General features: G+C 41.4%; 1 protein-coding gene across 2 annotated transcripts in view; it reads right to left on the bottom strand.

Moving 5' to 3' along the window:
* Nucleotides 1-1,038: 1,038 nt before the first annotated feature.
* The window catches only part of LOC139673534 (golgin subfamily B member 1-like), a 41,472-nt gene continuing 22,504 nt past the window's right edge, over nucleotides 1,039-20,006 (bottom strand). For both annotated transcript variants that reach the window (XM_071559294.1, XM_071559295.1), the window contains exons 21-29: nucleotides 9,032-19,501; nucleotides 8,510-8,661; nucleotides 7,731-7,890; nucleotides 6,327-6,479; nucleotides 5,535-5,702; nucleotides 4,459-4,556; nucleotides 3,978-4,112; nucleotides 3,248-3,362; nucleotides 1,039-1,737 (exon numbers count right to left, since the gene is read on the bottom strand). In XM_071559294.1, coding sequence (XP_071415395.1) covers nucleotides 1,579-1,737; nucleotides 3,248-3,362; nucleotides 3,978-4,112; nucleotides 4,459-4,556; nucleotides 5,535-5,702; nucleotides 6,327-6,479; nucleotides 7,731-7,890; nucleotides 8,510-8,661; nucleotides 9,032-19,501 — 11,610 coding nt within the window. In that variant the 3' untranslated portion in view covers nucleotides 1,039-1,578. The remainder of the gene's footprint in view (nucleotides 1,738-3,247; nucleotides 3,363-3,977; nucleotides 4,113-4,458; nucleotides 4,557-5,534; nucleotides 5,703-6,326; nucleotides 6,480-7,730; nucleotides 7,891-8,509; nucleotides 8,662-9,031; nucleotides 19,502-20,006) is intronic.

Genomic DNA, 20,006 nt, shown 5'->3' with positions numbered 1-20,006 from the left:
GACCAAGCAAAGCAAAGCATTTAAATGGTTATTTTTTAACATGAAAACATTTTCAGGGCAATTCTCAGCCAAGAAATGGGGATGACTTGTAAAAGCTGCTTCATGAATGACATGATCTCACCTCCCAATACCTTTCTATCAGCCTCTGGAATGAAGTTCACAGAAAATCTACATGTCAAGCCACTGGTGGAAATTCTTTTTCGGTTTGTGCTTATCACAGTGACAGCACAAAGGCCTGGATTAACCAGGACAGAGTGCCTGCCACCTCCGGATCCTTTCCCACTCACTGCAGGTAACACTGGAAGGACTGTAGGTCCAGTGTTGCCATAGGAAAGCACTGTGCTTCATTATAATTAGATAAGATTAGCTCATTATCCTTCTGCCATCATCCATCTTCAGGCTGGGAAGGGAAAGGTCAGCACGTACAGTGCTCATGTTCCAACTGTACCTGATGTTTGCTACTGCTGAGTGATCCTAGTACTGAAAGCAGGGACTGAATCAGCCATTCAGAGGGAAATGAGTCATTACTGTTCTACAAAGAAAAAAATCAACAGTTACATTGAAATAGATTGGATTGATACAAAAATTCAGACCTTTACTAGACTAAGAAATATCAAAGACCATCAAAAGAAGAAAGTTTACATGATTTACCTGCAGTAGTTTTTCTTTTCCCACAAGATTCTCAGTTGAAAATTTACCCTTTTCTGACTTGTACCTTGAAGCTCAAACATGTAAAATATGTAATGTTTTGTCTTTATAAGCTTGAATTTCATGTGTTCTACACATGAGGAATATTTTGTAAAAAGAAAAGCAGTGACTAAACCCCAACAAGACAAGAAGTGCAAGAAGATTAAAAAAATATCAAAGCCCCCACAAGAAATAGGAAAAAAACTTACAAAAAAGAGAATAGAAGTTGAAGACATTTCTTTTATGTCATCTCAATTCTGAATCTTTACTGGGCTTCAATAATTAGCTCACCTCATTACCAAACACAGACCTGAGCACCTCATCAGTATTAACAAACTAAATGGCAAAGAACAACCTTAATTCTTTTATTTTCAGACAAAAGCACCCCAACCAATCAAAGAAAATCAAATATTCAGTAGTTCTTCCTTTATTGCACTCTATAAAACTTCTTGTGATAATCAAGAAGCCAATATACAATAATAGCTTGATATTCCTTTAAAATTTAGTTTAACTCTTAAAATAAAATTTGTATAGAAAAGGTATCATTTACAACCCATTCAGCAGTAACCAATCATTATGTACTCACAAACAATATTAAATAACTTGTATGCAGCAGTTTCTTTAAAGGGCAGAGGGGAATATTTTCTCCTTAGCAAATATAATATATTCCACTGTGAAAGAGCCATTCAAGTCAACTTTGGAGCAAAGAGTGAGAACCACAAATGTCACTGGATGAGCTCAAGCTCCATGTAGTGTCCCAAGAGTATTTACACCTGTGTCCAGTGCATAGAGCAGCAGCATGTGAGGGAGAGAGTGGCACTGCCCTGGCACAGCAGGGCAGCAGGGTGTGTTCAGAGGGCCTCAGAGAGGCACAGGGGGAGCAGAGTGTGCTCAGAGGGCCCCAGAGAGGCACAGCAGGACCAGGAGGTGCAGGGTGAGCAGGTAGGTGAGGAACAGGTAGCGAGCCTTGGCTCGGGCACTCAGCAGCTTGGAGCAGTGGAGGCTTTGCCCGCGGAGCCACCGGCGCACGGAGAGGGCTCCTCCTTTCACCTGGGAAGACAAACAATCCAGGGAATCAGCAGAATTCCAACGTGTTCCACTGCAGCTTAGCTTGCTGAGGCACTGCAGGCCTTTGGCACAGCAGTTGGTGCCACGGCACAATGATTTAAAGGCCAAAAAGCAGCACTACTGTCCTAGTTTAGCAAACTGGAACCAGTTTATCACTGTGTGGGTGTGACCAAATCTGTGTATTCTAAACCCTCTATGCCATTTCCCAGGAACTGTTAACAATGAACCATTTGCAGCAGCTGCCCAGGGCACACCTGACCCCTCAGGCTGGGAGCTGGGTGGGAAAGACACCTGTGAGAGAGGAGCTGGGTAACTCCCCTCCAGGGAGTCGTTGGCACCTTCACACCCACCTGAGGGGTCATGTCTGCTCATGGGCCATCAACGATTCCAAAAATGCCCCCTGACTCACAGTCAGATCACCCATTGTGGAATTCCCTGCCCTGGGGGAGGGACTGGGTGCTCCCACCTGGACCTGAGGGGATGGAATCTTGGGGTTTGGGGACGTGGGGGACCGCTCGGCAGATCCAGAGGAGGTTCAGAACCTCGACAGGAGGAGCCCACCACTCTCGACCAGACTGTGCCATCATCTGCACCAACAGGTTTTTCCCTTCCTTTTACTTTGGACCCAGAGAAACCACATGGGGGGTCAGCACAGGGGCCAACAAACCCCATTGTATTTGTGCCCCAGGGTGTTGGGTTACACTTCTGGGTTTTGTGGGTTTAAACCATTTTCTCTGTACTATTGCATTTATTGCAATATTTTTATTAAATTGTAACTCTGACTTATAATCTCTCTTGTGGGGTGTTTGTTTCTCCTGCCTGTTTACATTTACACCCCAGCACAACTACTAGGAGAGGAGAGGAATGAATGTGTTCTTTATTCTGCAGTAACATAAACCTCCCAGAGAGTCACACTGCATATTCTGTGTGTGCATACACTGAAACACATCCACACTCTGTTTAATGGGCACATGAGCAGTATAAATATCATTACTCCCACTTTATGTTGACACATGCAGTGTGTTTTATAGGATGGTTTCCACAGCTGCTTGTGTTCAACTCACAGCCCAAACAGAAAGAACTTTTGGGTGTTTTTGCAGTAAATTGGGGTTTCAAAAGTATTTTGCTGCTTTGAATGATGCCTCTATTCCCTGTCCATCTCCACAATACCAAAACCACTGAGGGTACTTCACAATCAGCTTTTCACAGTCACAGCACATTGGACAAGCAGTTGCCTCATGCCAGTGCTTATATATAGAGGACAAGTCAAAATCAGTGATTTCCAGTCACTCAGAAGGGAAATCTGCACTCCAAGAATGAATGACATTCGAAAACAAGGTACAGGAGAGCAAAGACAGAAAAAGAAAGCAATATAATGAAGGAGATCATGAGCTGTGTCATTTCAATCTAGTCTGCAACTATCAGGAAACAAATGCACACCACTTCTAAGCAGCTGATAATTCAGGGGTTTTAAAAGCTTTCATCTCCCTACCTTTCTTACAATGACATGTTCACTGGGACTGATGATTAAGGCTTCCCTTTCCTCCTCAGTTTCCATCTGGAGCGTGTATTCAGTGGGTACAGACCTGTAACTGCTCACTTCAAACCTAGGGAGAAATTACAGGGAGACATGGAGCACTGAATTATCTCATCTGAAGTACTAAATTCACATAAAAAGCCATTATTTTGCATGAAAAATATTATGTTGCATACTTACACTACTGGGGAGGGTTCCCTCACTTTATAGTGCCAGCTCTTTTGCAGTCTCTATTTAAAATCTACCCCCAAGGTGTTTCATTTCTTCAGAATAAGCCCCAGAGTTACTACCTGACTGAACAGTGATTTTCAGATGATGGTTGTGAGGGACACTTGATGCAGGCAGATGGATAATGATATTTTAAATCTAACCAGTGGCTCTGCTAAAGTTCTATATGTCAGATATGTCTGTTTTTTTAACTTGGAAAAAATTAATTACCACTGACTACTGAGTTCAATGAAGAAAAAAAAATCCAAAGCCTGTAAGGGGTTCTTGATCCAGAGTTAAAACTTAGCTTTACACAGGGATTTCCATTGCTCCAGGCACTGTGGACTCACAAACAGGTTCTGTTATCTGTTGCTCCTATTAGTTGCTTACAAATCTAACACCCCCAGGGAAACTTACCACTAATCTCACTAAAAATGAAAGGCAATCAAATAGTCTGAGCCAGTATTTTATATCTTACCTGTTACTTGTCTCTTCAGAGAGCCCAAGAGCCTCTTCTGCAGCCTCTCTCCTCCTCCTCTCCTCTGCCAGTGTTTCTGTCAGCTGGGAGAGAGCCTGTTGCACTGCCTCATATTGCTGCTCAGTCTCTGCAAGCCTAGGACAAAATGCAACCTGAAATCAGTATTTTATGTACTGAAACAATTACTTTCTTGCTCTTTTGTTTATTAAAAGACCTTCCTTTTTGTGACAGATTTCATTATAATGAGACGCTTTAGCTTAACCACTGAAATAAAGTAACTACTAAGGGTGTATATATGTATAGGTAAAAAATAGGTACACAGCCAAACCACAGATGGTAACAATTCAAGAATATGATTTATTCAATCCACTGGGAATGCACTTCCTTCCCTTCTCCCCACCAATGCCTTGCAGGGACAGAAGAGCATGACTTTCCCACTCCCCTCCAGCTGTCAGGACAAAACACAGCTCTGAGTGCTGACCTTTTCCTGAGCTCCTTTTCCTCCCTATTGTCCATCTCCACAACAATCCCAGACCTTTCCTGTGGTGCTCCAGGGGGCACTTCTGCTCTAGTTTCATCCTAGAAAATATTAAGAGAGGGGGGGAAAAAAAAGCCAGTCACCATTCTTCTAGTTGCTAAAAGTCATTATTTCAATTAAAGAAGCCATAAGCACCACAGAACAGTGGGAAAAGTCAATTCTTTGTGCTATTTAATCTTTTGATTTGCAGAGCTGCAATTTTCCAGGCCTGTTTTCCAACAGGACGTTGAGGAATGCTGTGGGACCTGAAGGGTACATGCACACCTCTTACCACAGCAATCTGAATAATTCTGAGGGGAAAAAAATGTGTCTGCATCCACACAGCAATATAGCACTGAGCACAGTTTCAAAATATTGAAGCTATTATTTTGGATTTTATTCACAATTCTCCTTGTTTGGGTTTATTCCCATTTCTAGAAGAGACAGTGTTGTTTTCTCTATGTATCCATATGCTATTTTAGGGTATTATATTAACTGATTGTTAGTGAATAGCCAAGGCAGTATAGGAAAGCTTTTTAAAAATTAAAATATCATAAAGGAATAATGATAAAAACACACAGGATAGGGTTGGAAAGAACCTTAAAGATGATCTAGTTCCAATCCCCAAATAATGATCTTATAGTTTATGAGGGGTTGGCAAAGGGTACCAAAATACTGAACTGGTGAGAGATCTCACTTCTGAAAATACTACTCAAACACCTCACAAAATTAGTTATGACTGACATGAAATTACCACTGAATTTGCTGATCCACTGAAAAGTGATCACCCAATTACCTCTGCCATTGCAATGAAAACAATACTCCAAAACAAAAAAAAAGAACATATAAACAGCTTCTTTAAATGAAAAGTCAAATCAAACCTGCTTTACAACAATAAACAGTGTTATCCTCAGCACATCATGGGCTGGCAAAAGGACTGGACCAGCACAACAAAAAGTGAATTTTTAGCATGAAAAGCAGAAATTCCTAAGCACAGCAGTAAAAAAAACCCTAAAAAACATTTCCTTGTATTTGCTTACCTGAACAGAGCCTTGGAAAGATGCCACTTGCATGGCCTGGCACTCCCTCTCCAGCCTCAAGTAGCGATTCTGCAGCTCAGAGTAATGAAGTTGGCTGTCCCTCAGGGTCTGAGAGAGGGTCTGGAGCTGGGCAGACAGGACAGCATTCTCCTCTGATGACTGCACAGCCTGCAAGCAAGTCACATTTCCAGAAATGCAAATTAGCAATTAGCTCCTCCAGGAATTCCCTCACTTTTGACACCTGCTGTTTCAAAGCTGCACAAATATTTTGGGAAGTTCACAGTTTGGGTGAGGTTTCAACAGTTGTTTCATGAGAGGAACTAGTGACACCTGAGCAGTGATATCCCCTGCCTATATATTGATATACATGCCTATATATAAACATATATACACACATATATATATACACACACATACACACATGATATATTGATATATATGCCTGTATATTGACATACACCCAAACCAGAAGTTAAAATCTTGTCCCGACCTATTTCTGTCTATAGTGAAAAATATTTTGAGTAGAAGTTCAGCAGTGCCCCATCAATCTCTTCAGAATGCATTCATAGAAACCTCTCAGTCAGAAGTCAGAAGAGCCTGACAGAGAAATAATGCTGACAGTTTATTTGCAGTAACAACACTGAGCCAACAGGGTTGTTTGGAAGAATCAGAGATTTAAAGTAAAATAAAATTACCTGCCAGTCATGCAAGACATCATCAATTTAGCAACATTGCCATGACCCCAGCACAGACTGCCAGGACCTACTGAGGATCAGAGCTGTTCTAAATCACCTTGGAATTCATCTGCTGGAGGAGCAGGTCCTTCTGGTGCATCTCCTGGAGGCAGCTCTGCAGCTCATTCTGCAGCTGAGCCTTCTCAGCCAAAACAGGTTTGATTTCCTCTGCTGCATCTCCACTGCCAGCAAGGGAGGCACTTTCCAGAGCCTGGAAAAGCAGGATATTCAGGGTGAAGAGTACAGCAATTCTCTGAGTAATACACAACCCCAATGCTAAATACACAGAATTTCCCTTGCACAATGTAATTTTAGACAGAATTTCCCTACTCACAACTTAAAACCACATTTGCAAGACATTTTATATATTCAAAAACCACCTTCTACTTAGTGTTCTCAACCTGAATGTTTGCATCAAAAAAATACTAAAAGATTCCCATGAAAATGCAGCCCAACTCAGTTCTTAATTTGCAAATAGTGTAAGGCACCAAAAAAGGCAGAAAAATAGAAACATATTTATACAAAACACCTTTTAAAAGTTATTTTCCAGCTAAGAACGATTCTGTTCATGACCTGAAGAACAGCTATTTTGTAAACATGCATTTTAAGCTGAAAAAGTCCATTTTGAAGAAAAAACACACCTGACTTTGTCACCTGTTTGCAGCTTTGGCTTTCTTTAATGCTTTATTGACCAACACAACTTGAAATAAAGACTTCTGCCACATAAAATACTCCATAACTCACCAATATTTCTGTTCAATAGCTCTTATTTGCAATTTTAATCACAGAAAATGAACAGCATGTGAAACACAACCTTGACCAACTAAAATGTTGTTTTTAATGAAATTAAAAGGAATATTGCTTCCTTCCTTTGGCACAGGAAAGGTAAATAGGAATATTACTCTAAAATAACACTTTCCTTAAAGCTTCAATGACAGCCTACAAAAGCAGCCAGCAATTGCCACACCAGGGGGCAGCTGTTGCCTCTCTAAATCCAGGATGTAGTTCCTGGCAGAAGCCAATTCCAGCTGCTCCAGGGCAAGGGTGGGAACACTTTCAGGAGGCACATCTGCCCTTCTCCCCCAATGAGGTCCTGCAGTCACTGCACACTGATTTAGGCTCTCAAGAATGAATTCTGTAAGATCTTTGAGCTTTCTTTGCATCATTCATACAAATTTTGGAATTTTTTTGTGTGAACTACCAAGCCCTTGATCCTCTTAAAACCCACGCCCCTAAAAATAAATCTGAAAAAAGTAGTTTAATTTCTTTTTAACTTCTTCCTATTATATTGTGGATTTAACTAACCTAAGGCAGCAACTTGCAAGGTCACTATCAGGTGGTGTGCAGTTCTCTGCTGAGGCTGCCAATGTGACAATTAACTGCTGAATTCCATTCTGCATTCCTGCCATATTCCACTACTTTGCCTTCACTGGATAATTCCTGCCACATTCCACTGCTTTACCTTCACTGGGTAATTGCTGCCAGCAGGGACTGATTTCTTAACAATCATGTCTTGTTGCAACTTCTGCAGCTCTGCAATCTGTCGGTCCTTCTCAGCCACTGTGATCTGACACTGGTTTCTCAGGGCCTGGGACTCAGAGAGGAGGAGGTCTTTTTCCATTCTGAACATAAAGTATGTTAAATAATCATATACTACATACAAAACAACAAAAAGGATAAAGCTGTACTTACTGTTATTTCTGAAATAAATGAGGGTATTTTCTAACACAGTTATAAACAAATACCTTCATGCTGTTCACTGGTTAAATCTACAAGTTAAAATGAGGTTTGAGTATTTAATTTCAAAAGCTTCTGGTGCAAAACATATTATCTTACAGAGACTTGACTCAGAGATCTAGAAATTGCACTGTGGGCCATAAAATGCAGTGAGGACACTGCCTGTGGCTTCAAATTCAAACACAATTATTGTAACTCTATACCAAGCACTGAGACAAGGCACTTGAACTGTAGCTCCAAATATCCATGTCACCACCACAGAGCAGAAACCACTCCAGTAAGACTGTCTGAAACTTTACATAAAGCAAGAGACATAAAAACACAAGGACAACTGTGCACAAAGACAACCCTGTGCAAGTTGATGTCACACATCACAAAGAGTCTTACCGTGCCTCCTACTAGTTCTGGGTACTAGTTATGGGAGTCAGTTTTATGTGGGGTTGTCAAGTCACTGGTGAACCCTAAAGGAAAACCACATGCACTACTTCAATGTGACATTCATACCTTAACCCCGCCAGCTCATTCTGGTAGGATGTGATCTCTCGCTCTGTTTCTGCTTGGAAGGCCTTGGTCTGCTGCAGTGCCTTCTCCAAATCATCAACCTTGGTCTTCAGTTTGGATATTTCCACAGCTGCAAGGTTGGCTCCTTCCTTAGCCTACATTTAATGGACATCATTAGTGAATTGGAATGAAAACCCTGTGGTTGAAGCCTGATTACAGAATATTGTTGCTCCCCATTTTTTTCCCCATTCAACAAGATAATTAACATCCCAAACTGCAAACACGCCCTCCCTGGTCACACAGTGCTATCTTAGCACTCACACAATGAACGTCAGAATCCATCATGTCTCTTAAGATTTCCTGCACAACGAATAAAATCACAAGGACATGTGGCCAATTAAAACTTACCAAAGCTTCCCTACTGCTCTGAGGCACATCTGAATCACTTTTACAGTGATTTCTCCCATTGATGCTGCTGCAATCAATGGGAAAGGGAGCTGTGCCCTGCCTGGTTTCAGCAGTTACCTTCTGAGTGCTGAGTTCCTGCAGCAGCTTGTCTCGGTCATCCTGCAGACTGGTCATAGCCTTGGCAAACGCTTCCACCTGCTGGCCATAGCTGCCACACTCAGCTGAGAGCCTGCTCACCTCCATGTCCCGACTGGCCAAAGTCCTACAGAGGCTTCCAACCTCATCAGCAACCTGAGCAAGCGGCACCTGATCTGCAGTATCAAAGACACCCCGATGCAGAAGGGGATTTTCTTTGAGAATGCTGATGAGATGCAATTTAAAGCCCTGCAACTCAGCTTCAAGATCATCTCCTCTCCTTTTCTCAGTCTTGAGCTCAGCTGTATATTTGCTCTGAAGTGCCTTCAAGTCCTCCAGGACCCGATCTCTATCATTCTGCAGAGCAGTCATTGCCTTCCCAAAGGCCTCATTTTGAGACTGAAGTTCCAGTAGCATCTTCTCTGTATAAGCATCAGGTTTCTCTCCATGCTCAGGTGTCCTGCTGTATTCCTCACCTGCATTCCTGCCTCTGGTTTTCTGGAGTTCCTGAACTTTTTTCTGGAGATTTCCTCCATACTGTGCATTTGGTTCTTTTTTCTGAGCACTATCACTACTGAGCAGTTTCTCTCTGGATTCAGAAACAAGTTTCTCTTTGTTTAATGAGGCAATCAGAGACTCTAAATCACATACTTTAGATGTCAACTTTTTATTTTCATATTCCAAAGACACAGCAGTGCCCTTCTGCAGCTCACTGGAAAGCTGCATTTCCTTTATTTGCTTTTGAAGATCGTATTTTTCATGCTCAAGGCTTTTAATACAATCCAATTTCTGCTTCAATAAGTCTTTCAGCTGATGGTCTTTCAGAGATAAGACCTGGTTAAGATCTTCCCTGTACTTTATGAGCTGTGCACTCAGCATGGCATTTTCAGAGTGCAGATCATCTATTCTATTGAGGAGTATCCTCAATTCCTGTTTCAGAGCATTGCTCTCACTTGCATTGCCAACTATAAGCCTATCCCTCTGATTTAAGACCTCCTGGTGAAGGTGTTCCAGCTCCTTGTACTTGGTAAAAAGCTCATCCCGATCGTTCTGAAGAGATGACATTGATTTTTTAAAGGCTTCTATTTCACTGGCAATGGCAGCCTTCTCTTGCCCTGCTTTTTCTGCTTTCCCCTGGAGATTTCTCAGCTCTTTCTCCACCCTCTGACGGGACTCCTCAGCTTGTTGTCTCTCCACCCGCAACGACGTTAACTGAAGTTCATACTCCTGAATTTGACTTCTGTGCTGAGTCTGGACCTGTATCAGATAGTCTGAAATTTCAGCACCTTTTGAGGAAATGAGTAAGGAAATTTCTTTGTCTTTATTATTTAGCATGACCTTCATTTGCTCAGAAATAGTAACCTGCTTTTGCAATTCAGCATTCACCTTTTCCTTCTCCGATAGAAGCTCTTGCAATTCTTGCTCCTGTCTCGTAAAGTTACTTTCCAGAGCTTTTATCTCTCTTCCTGTACTTTTACTACTCTCTATGAGATGAGTAAGAGAATTATTTTCTTTAAGAAGCGATTGCAAAGCTTCTTCTTTGGACCGCAGAACACTCTCCAACTCTTGCTGCCTGTGAAAAAACAAGGTGTTTTCTTGCTTTATCCTGCAGAGCTCTTCATAGCACTGCATATCAACAGATTTTTGCCTCAGATAGAGTTCATCCTTTGTCTCCTCTACCACAGAACATTTGATATTCAGCTCTTGAATCTGAGTTGTTTTGTCTTTTAATTCCTCCTGTAAGGCCACTATTCTTTTATTACTCTCTTCTATCTGTCTCTCCTTATTTTGGATGGCCTCTTTGAACTGCAGTTCCCAGGTTTTCATTTCAGAGATGACTCTGTCCCTGTCATCCTGCAGAGAGGACATACACTTCGTAAAAGCAGCCAGTCGTGCTAAGGCTGCATTCAAATCCCCCTGGAGCTGCTTGTTTTGAGAGTCCTTGGTGCTCATCTCCTTCTGCAAACCCTCAATCTCACTGACTGCCAGAGCCTTTTCTCTCTCAAGGGCTCCGTGTTGCTCCTTGAGGTTGGAAAACTCTCTTTTGTGCAGTAACTTTAATTGCTGGAGATGAAATTCCAGTTGTCTCTCGTATTCTCTCTTTTGGAGTTGCAGTTCTTCTTCTTTCTTCTTAAGTTCTTTCCTCCAGTTCAGGCTCTCACCTTTAAGCCTCTCCACTTCACTCCTTGCCTGATCCAACAAGTCCATCTGTGCTGAAAGCTTTCCTTGGAGATGATACGTTTCTTCATTTGCTTTCACCACCTTTTCTGATGCATTACATAAGTCCTTCTCCAATTTTTCACATTTTGACTGTGACAGTTTCATTGCCCTTTCTAAGTCCAGGATCAGCTCCTGGAACTTGATAGAATCGTTTTGCAAATGACTGATCTCCTGCTGTTTCTCCTTTAAGAGTTCTTGCAATTCTTTAGTTTTGTTTTTAGTTCCATTGTTGTCTCTCTGAGCACTTTTCACCTTCTCCTCAAATATCCTTACAAGACAGAGCTGCTGCTCTTCCTTTTCTTTAACCACATGGCATTTCTCTGCCTTCAATTCTTCCAGCTGCTGTAACAGCAAGTTATTCTGTACCTGTGCTGATTTCATTCTATCAGTAAGATGGTCGACCTTTTTAACATGATTAAGCAACTCTGTCTCAAGAAATTCTCTCTCATTCTTTACTTTGTAAGAACTTTCTTGCACGTTTTCTAGTTCTTCCTGTAACAGACATTTATCATCCTCTAAAATCTTGACTTTTTCATTCAGACTAACAATTTCTTGGGTAAGGCTTTTACACTCCATGTCCAGCTTTGTTAGACAGTGATTTTTATGGGCCAAAGATTTTTCAGCTTCTTGCACTTTTTCCAAAATTAATTTTTTTTCTTGTTCAAGGACAAGCACATGTTGCTCTTTTTCAGAGAGTTTCTCCTTCAACACATTGACATCCTTCAACAGTGATTCATTCTCACATAATGCACCGCTGATTTTGGATTGTGTGTCACTTTGGTACACTTCCATCTGAACCTGGAGCTCTCCCAGGGCTGCTTTAGTTACAGTGATGTTATTCTGAAGGGTCTCATTTTCACTCTGGATTTTCTCTAAGGCCTGCTTGAGGTTCTCAGAGGTTTGCTTCAGCTGTTCATTCTCCTCCATCAGCTGGTGGTTCTGCTCAGTGAGCTCCCCAAGGCGATGCTGGTGCTCCTGCATCCTCACCTCCTGCTCATGGATCTGCCTTTCGGCTTTACTTTGTAACTCGTCCACCTCCGTCTTCTTGGACTCGCCCAGTTGTTTCAGCTGATTCTTAATAACCTCATTTTCATCCAGGAGACTTTGTAAATGCTTCTCCAGAGCCTCCTTCTCAGATTCTCCTTCCCTGAGTCTTTGAAGTGCCTCCTGCTTCTCCTTCCTACTGAGATCAATAACTTGCCTCATACCTGCCACTTTACTACTGATATTCTCATACGCCTGAAGAAGTGATTCATACTCCTGCTTTAGTTCACTATGTTTAGCCTTCCACCCTGTCAATTCAACTGTCTGAGAATCTTTTAAGGTATTTAGCTGGAAAGAAAAGGCCTCTTTTTCCTGAACTATGGACTCCATGGTGGATTTCAGACTCTCACAGGCCGCGGTGAGGTTCTCGTTCTCCGTCAGCAGCCTTGCGTTTTCAGAGACAAGGCTCTCCTCTCCAGACAAGGCAGCACCAGCACTTGAGCTCTGCTTTTCTCTGCCAAGCTCTAACAACTGCTGCAGCATCCCTGCCTTGTCCACCAGCTCCTCTCTTTCCAGCATCAGCTGATCAAGCTGCTCTTTCAGACGTTTGTTTTCTCTCAGGGCCTCTTTGCGGGATATTAAAGCCGCCTGTAGTTTCCTCTGAAGGCGCTCTCCAGGTTTCTCCTCTGTTACAGTTCTTTGCTCTTGGGGTTTTGAACGATTTACATTTGCAGGTTTTCCCAGTGGCTCTTCCATCATTTGCATTTGTTTCTGCATTTCACGTTCTGTTCCTTCTCTCGATTTAGTTTTCCTGGAGTAATCAGTCTCTGAGAGCTGAAAATCGGTGCCTTTACCTTCTAACTTCCCTTCAAGGAAATTACTTTCTGAACCAACCTCTCCCAGTTCCTTTTCAGTATCATTTCCTTCCTGAAGCTCTTTGCCAGACACCACAGGTCTCCTAATCTCAGCCTTCTCACGCAGCGTGCACAGCTCTGCCACAAGACTTTTGTTTTCCTCACTGAAACGTTCTACCTCCTTTTTCATATTCATTAGTTCCAAACTGGACTTTTCTAAAGAGCTAAGAAGTCCCTCTTTTTCACTCTTCATTTCTTCCAGCACTGTTTTGTAACCGTGGGCTTCTTCTTGGCCCTCCTTTATAGCTTTATTTAGTAATTCCTTTTCCAGCTCAAGCTTATCTTTGAAATCCATGAGCGAACACCTCAGTGCTTTTATTTCCTCATTCCTTTCTGCGACCTCCTTCTCAGTTTCAGTTCTTGACCTCTGCAGTTCCTCCTGGCTCAGCTTGTAATCCTCAACTTTTTTGGTAAGTGCTTCTTTCTCTTTATTCACATGTCCAAGCATTGTCTTAAGGTCCACAGTTTCAGCCTGATACGCCTTCAGCTTTTGCTGGAGCTGCTTTAGGTCCTCCAACGAGCTGCCCTGACATTGCTCCTGTTGGCTCAAAGACTCATCACCAAATTCCACCAGTATTTTTCTTAATTCTTTCCTTAACATTTCTGTTTCTTCCTCAAGCTTTGCAAAATCACTTCTTAGTTCTTTTAACTTGGTGCCTTCAATTGCCACTGAATGTTCTTGTTTGAGATGCTCAAGGTGGGCTTTTTGTTCGCCAACACCTGCTCCAAGTTTGTTGCCCTCTTCCCTTTCTTGCCAAAGTGTTTTCAGATCTTCTTTCATGACCAAAAGCTCCCTCTGTAAAGCTTCTTTTTCCAACTGACTCATGACACTAGTGTCATTGTTGGGGTCCACACACTCCTTCCTGTCCCCATCATTTAAAGCAGGCTCTTCTTCACTGGAGTTTTCCAATGATTCCTCCTTCTTCTTAAGTTCAGACTTTGCCTTTCCAAGAGCTAAGAGCAGCTGAGAACATTCCTCTTCATATGCAGTTGCTTTCTCATCAAGCATAGCCTGCATGTGAGCAAGCCTGCAGTCCTTTTCCTCTAAAGATTTTAGGTTCTGCTCACAAATGTTTTGTTTTTCAGTAATGACATTATTTAGTTCTGTGATATTGTGCTGAAGTTCCTCTAAATAAGAAGTTTTTGAAGACAAAATTTCGGTCAAATCGCTTATTTTGGCATCTTTTTCTAAAAGTTGTTGCTTCAAAGTGCCAAGATGAGACTCAGAATCTTTGTGTTTTTCTTCAATTAGTTTCAGCCTGTCTGTTAACTCATTAACTTCCTTCAACAGCTTCTCTGCTTTTTTTTGCTCTTTTTCTAGTTCTTCCTGACCACTCTTCTCTAGTTTTCCAACTTTTTGCATTAGGTCTCTTCTTACTATCAGTGCTGCTTGAAGTTTCTTTTTCAGATTCTCTTTTTCCTTGCCCATTTTCTCCAGATTAAGCTGCACCTCCTCTTTTTCATTCATTAAATCCTTAAACTCAGCTTCTCTACCGTTTAACATCACCTGACTACGTTCCAGTTCTTTCTTACAATCCTCAAGTTCCTGCAACACTCGGTTCAGCTCTGCCACAGAACTGTTATGAACAGCCTCAAGCTCTTGCAGTTTGGCATTTAATCCATTTTTCTCTTCAGAAAAACGTACCATTTCATTAGACAACGATTCCATGACCTGGGTAACAGAAGAGTCTTTTTCTTTCAGTTGCTGGCTCAGACCAGAGATTAGATCCTTCTGCTGATTTACCTGGGAAATTAAATTTTTGATGAGTTGGTCTTTTTCTCCCATTTCTTCAAGGAGATTTGCTACTTTTTTACCTTCAACCTGCAGCTCTTCTTGACTGGCCCTTAGTATTTCTTCTGATTTATTTATCTTGCCTTGAAGAAACTCAACCTGCTTATTGACTTCTGCAAAGGACTCCTCCCTCTCGTGTAGGAGAGACTGTTGTTCATATAATGTTTCCTTGAGTGTGAGCATTTCTTTTGACAGACATTCCATTTCAGAGGTGTATTTGCCCTTCATCTTTTCCATGTCATTCTGCAGCACCTCCTTCTGCTTCTGAAGCAACTCCATCCTTCTTAATTCTTCTTTCATGGTGTCTATTTCTTTCTGTTTTTCTAAAAGCAGCACCTGCAATTGCTCTTCTTCTGTTTCTTTGCTCAGAATAGAATTTATCAGGGCAGAGAATGTTTCCAGCTGACTTTTACTATCGGTTTGCTCCAGCTCAGAATCTGAAGTCTGTGCCTTCTTTTCTTTACAGAAAAGCCTACTACTAAGTAATGGAGACAAGCTTTGAGTTAATTTCTCTTTTATAAGATCCAGCTCTTGCCGCAAAGACTGGACTTCGCAATCCTTTGATTTGATTTCACTTTCTAAACTGCTCAATTGCTCAGTAAGATTATTATTCTGCCAATTTGCCCTGTCAAGCTCTGTCACCCATTTGTTTTCTGACTCAAGCAAACTCTGTTCTAGAGTTTCATACTTAAGTTCCAATTTAGAAAGCTCTTCACCCTTCACACTAACCTGCATCTGTAACTTCTCTTTTTCAGTCTTCATCTGCAGTTTGACAGCATCTATCTGCATTCTTGAATAATTCTCACTCGTTTCTAGTTTTTCATGGATTTCGCGGAGCTCTTCCAATTTCTTCTGCAGATCCTTGTGAGATGCACTCAGTTGGGTGTTTTCAGCCATCAGCGTAGCAACATCTTCTTGTAAAAGATTTTTGTCTTTCTCCAAGACCTCCACCTGGCACTGGAGACTGTTTATTAAAAGCACATTGTCATGGGAGTCTTGAGACGATTTGGAGTTTGCGTTGTCCAACTGTGACCTCAAACTCTCCAAGCTCTCTGCCTGCTCAGCGCACCTCCCACTCAGAGACTCCACGGCCAGTTCTTTCTGCTGCAGTTCTTGTTCCTGTGTGTTTATTTGGTCCAGTGCTTTTTGGTGTTCGCTTTTAAGAGACTCAAGTTCAACAGTCAATGAATCGATTTTTCTCTGATTAGCATCAAGCTTCTCGTTCTTTTCTTGAAATTCCTCAGTAAGGGTTTTCATGGCTGTTGAACTTTGCTCTAGTTTTTCTCTGAGAACTTCAGCCTCACTGGAGAGAACACTAACATTGCTCTCTGCCAACTCTACCCTGGCATCCTTCTCCTTTAAGGAATTAAGCAGTCCAGCAATTACTTCTTCTTTTTTCCCAAGAGCCACGTTCACCTCAGTTCTCAGTTCATACTGCGCTTCAATGGTCTCCTGAAGAGATAAAAAGGCATTTTCTTTCTCATGGAGTAGGTCTTTAGATTTTTGTAGTTCCTGCCTTAGTTCATGTACCTGATTTTGGAGCTGAGAAATTAAATTTGACTTCTCTTCATCTTTCTTTGCTTTCTCCTCCAGAGTTTTGAGGAGACTTTCGTTTTCCAGAAGAGAGGATTCCTTTTCTGACAGGGACTGGTCCATCTCAATTATTGCATTCTTCAGCTGCTGTCCTTCCTTTTGGAAATTCACTTTCACTTCCTCCAGCTCCCTCACCTGTTCCTTTAAGACATCACATTCATTCTGTTTCTCTTGAAGCTGCATCATTAAATTCTCATTGACTATTGAAATATTGGTGATGGCTGAGTCTTTTTCTGAAATAAGTGCATTTAACTCTTCTGCTTCAGAGGCTAAAATCTGTATGTGTTTCTCTTGCAGAACAGAAGATTCCTGTACCTCAGAAAGCTGTGCTTTTAAACTGATGCACTCATCTAATTTTTGCCTTAGAGATACATCTTTCTGTACAATTGAATCATTCAGCTGGGCTGATTGCTCTGTCACGTTTTTAAGCTGATGCTGAAGGTCAGAAATAACCTCCATATTCTCAGACAGTTGAACCCTAAGTACATCAGACTCTTCAGATTTATCTTTTAATAACTTTAATTCCTGGGCTTGCCTCTTACATTCACTTTCCTTTTCCTGCACTGTGTGTCTGAGCTGGCTGGTTTCAAAACCCAGGGCTTGTATTTGGTTTTGCAGATCTGAAATTATTTGCATGTACTGCCCTTCCCCTGCCACTTTACTGTCTTTCATTTGCTGAATCAAAGCCTCCTTTTCAGAAAGCAGAGTTTCTTTTTCTTCAAAGGCCATTTTTAAGTTTTCTTTCTCAATTAACAAGCCATCAATTTGGTCCTTCAGAGCTAAAATATTATGACTTTGCTGGGACAAGTGTGAAGTTAAAACAGCTACTTCCTCTGACTTTTTCCTTACTGTACCATGAACTGCTTCCATGTCTGCTTTCAATTTCTCATTTTCTACAGCTGCTGTTTGTGCTTGGTGCTTTGCAGAAGTCATTTCAGACTGAAAAAATTCACATTCATGTGATTTCTCACACAGTAAGTTTGAAAACTCCTCCTTTTCATGCCTAAGTGCCTCCACTTCTTTGCTCCAGAGCTGTAGCTGACTATTTAACACTGTATTTTCCTGCATTTTTTCAGAAACTTGCCTCTGAAACTTCTCAAGTTCTGAACCCTGACTTTTCACAGCCAGGTCTTTTTCCTCTACCAGCTGAGAGAACTTTGCTTTTTCATCTCTAAGATTTTTAATTTCACCCTGCAACTCCACAACACAAAGCTTAGTCTCTTCCATTTCCTTATGCAGTGAATAGTTTTGAAGGTTTTTCTCTTCTAGAGACCTGTTTGCAGCTTCAAAGTCCAAAGTTACGCTTTGAATTTTTTCCTGCAGGAGTAAATTCTCTTCCTTAGTCTGGGTGAGCTCTTGGATTAGGCCACTGCATTCAGACAATTTATTATTTAACAGTTCTTCCTTCTTTATTTCTTCATCTCTACTGCCCTGCAGCTGAATGAGCAGTGATTGCACTTGTTGGTGCAGTTGTTGGGTCTGGGCCTTGCTCTCAGACAGGAGCTCAGCCAGCACATCACACTCCTTTGTTTTCTCCTGCAGCTGTTCTGCAACTGCACTTTCCTTTTGCTCTGCAGCCACTGAAAGTTGTTCCACCTTTTCTGCCAGAGCATTTTTATCACAGTTCAGTGCTGAGAGAGTTTTTTCATATTCAGCAGTGCTAACAGATAACTTGTTCTCTGTTTCTGCCACAGCCTGGGTTTTCTTTAACAACTCACACTCTTTTACATCCAGGAGTTTGGACAAATTCTCATTCTCTCTGATTAACTGCTCTTTCTCTTTTTCCATTGTACCTATACTTGTTTTCAAGTATTCATTTGCTTTTATTTGCTCTGCCAATTTTTCTTGTTGCCCTTCAAGATCTGCCTGTAATTGGTTATTAGCTGAAGCCTTCTCCTGTGTCTCTATTTCCAGTTTGTTAATTTGTTTATGTATTTCATTTAATTGGTTATTAAGTTCTTTACAACAAATCTCTTTGGCTTTCAGATCTCCAGTTAATTTAAGTTTAGTCTCTTCATTTTGCTGCTCCAAAACCCCAAGTTTCTGCTCTAATGAAATAACAAGTTCTTGCTTCTCTAGTAATTCTTTTTTAACTGTTTCCTGATGTTCAGTATGTTCTATAAGTTTTTTGGATAACTCAGCCAACTCTTCATCTTTTTTAGCATTTTCCAAAACCAGTTTGTTGTATGAATCTTTCATTGATTTTAACTCATTTTCAAGTGTCTCTGCTTTACTCTCTTTCTCTTTAAGCAAATTGTTCCACTTTTCCTTCAGAGCATCATTTTTCTCAAGCTGAGATTTCAAATACTCAGTTTCTTTTCTTTGTTTATCCTCTGCTTCTTGTAGTTTTTCAGATGATTTACTAATTTGTTCTTTCAGCAAAGCAATCTGTGACTCACACTCTGCAAGTTTGTTATGGTAGGCAACACTGTTGGCTTTGATTTCAGCTCGGAGCTCCTTAATTGTCACGCTGTTCTCTGTGCTTTGTCTCACCAATTCCTCATTCTCTTTGGTTTTAGCCTCATTCTGAACTCTGACTCTCTCCAGCTCTTGCCTCATCGTGTTGCTCTGCTCAGAAAGCACAGAGATCTTCATGCTTGCATCTTTCACATCAGCTGTCTGCGCTTCCTTTAGTAATCGACTCTCCCGCTCAGCCTTGGCCAAAGCCTCCTCCATCCCTCTCATTTCCTCCTCTTTGCACTGCACTTGGTGCTCCAGGACCACAACCTGCTCAGAGTACTCTGCCATGTTCCCTGACAGGGCACACATCTCCCTGTCCTTTTCTGCCAGTGCCTCTTTGAGATTATCAATTTCCCGTTCTCGTTTCTGCAGGCCCTGAATGAGCTGAGACCTCTCCTCTAAATGGCTTGAATTCAGTTTGTCCAGCTCTTCATTTGCCTGCTCCAGATCCAGCTGCATGGACTCCACCACGCTGTCTTGTTTCAAGGTCTAAACATCAAGGAAATAACGTTACAAGAACACTTCAGACATGCCAGAGGGACAACATTCTGCATGTAGGTGGAGTATTTAAAGTAAGCAACCTCCACCCAACTGTAAAGTCACAAGGTAACCACATTATTCTTCAGACTGCTTTTGCATACAGAAGGTTCAGTGTATAAAGTTTGAAGCAGCTAATGCTTGAGTTAAGAAACAATCAAATCCAATAGAATAGAACAAAATTTTTCCTTTTATTCAGAGCTGGGAACATGGTGGGTAATTCCACCAAAGATGTTCCACCAGACTTTTGTGTTTTCAGGTTTATATACTTAGTTATAGCTGATAACCCCTATCCAGAGTTAAGCAGGATATTTTGGGTGACTTTTAACAGCTCTAATGGGCTGCTCTTATCTCTGCAGCCTTATATTGCCTTTTAACTAAACCATGTTACAGCTTCAAGCCTCAACCCAGACAGGTTTTCTGATTTATTTCTTACAGCTCAGCCTTTAATGTAAAC

The sequence above is a fragment of the Pithys albifrons genome, chromosome 6 (assembly GCF_047495875.1).
Source record: "Pithys albifrons albifrons isolate INPA30051 chromosome 6, PitAlb_v1, whole genome shotgun sequence".
In the NCBI taxonomy this organism is placed as follows: Eukaryota; Metazoa; Chordata; class Aves; order Passeriformes; family Thamnophilidae; genus Pithys; species Pithys albifrons.
Note: the sequence above shows the minus strand (reverse complement) of the source record. Positions and strands in the feature narration are given on the sequence as shown.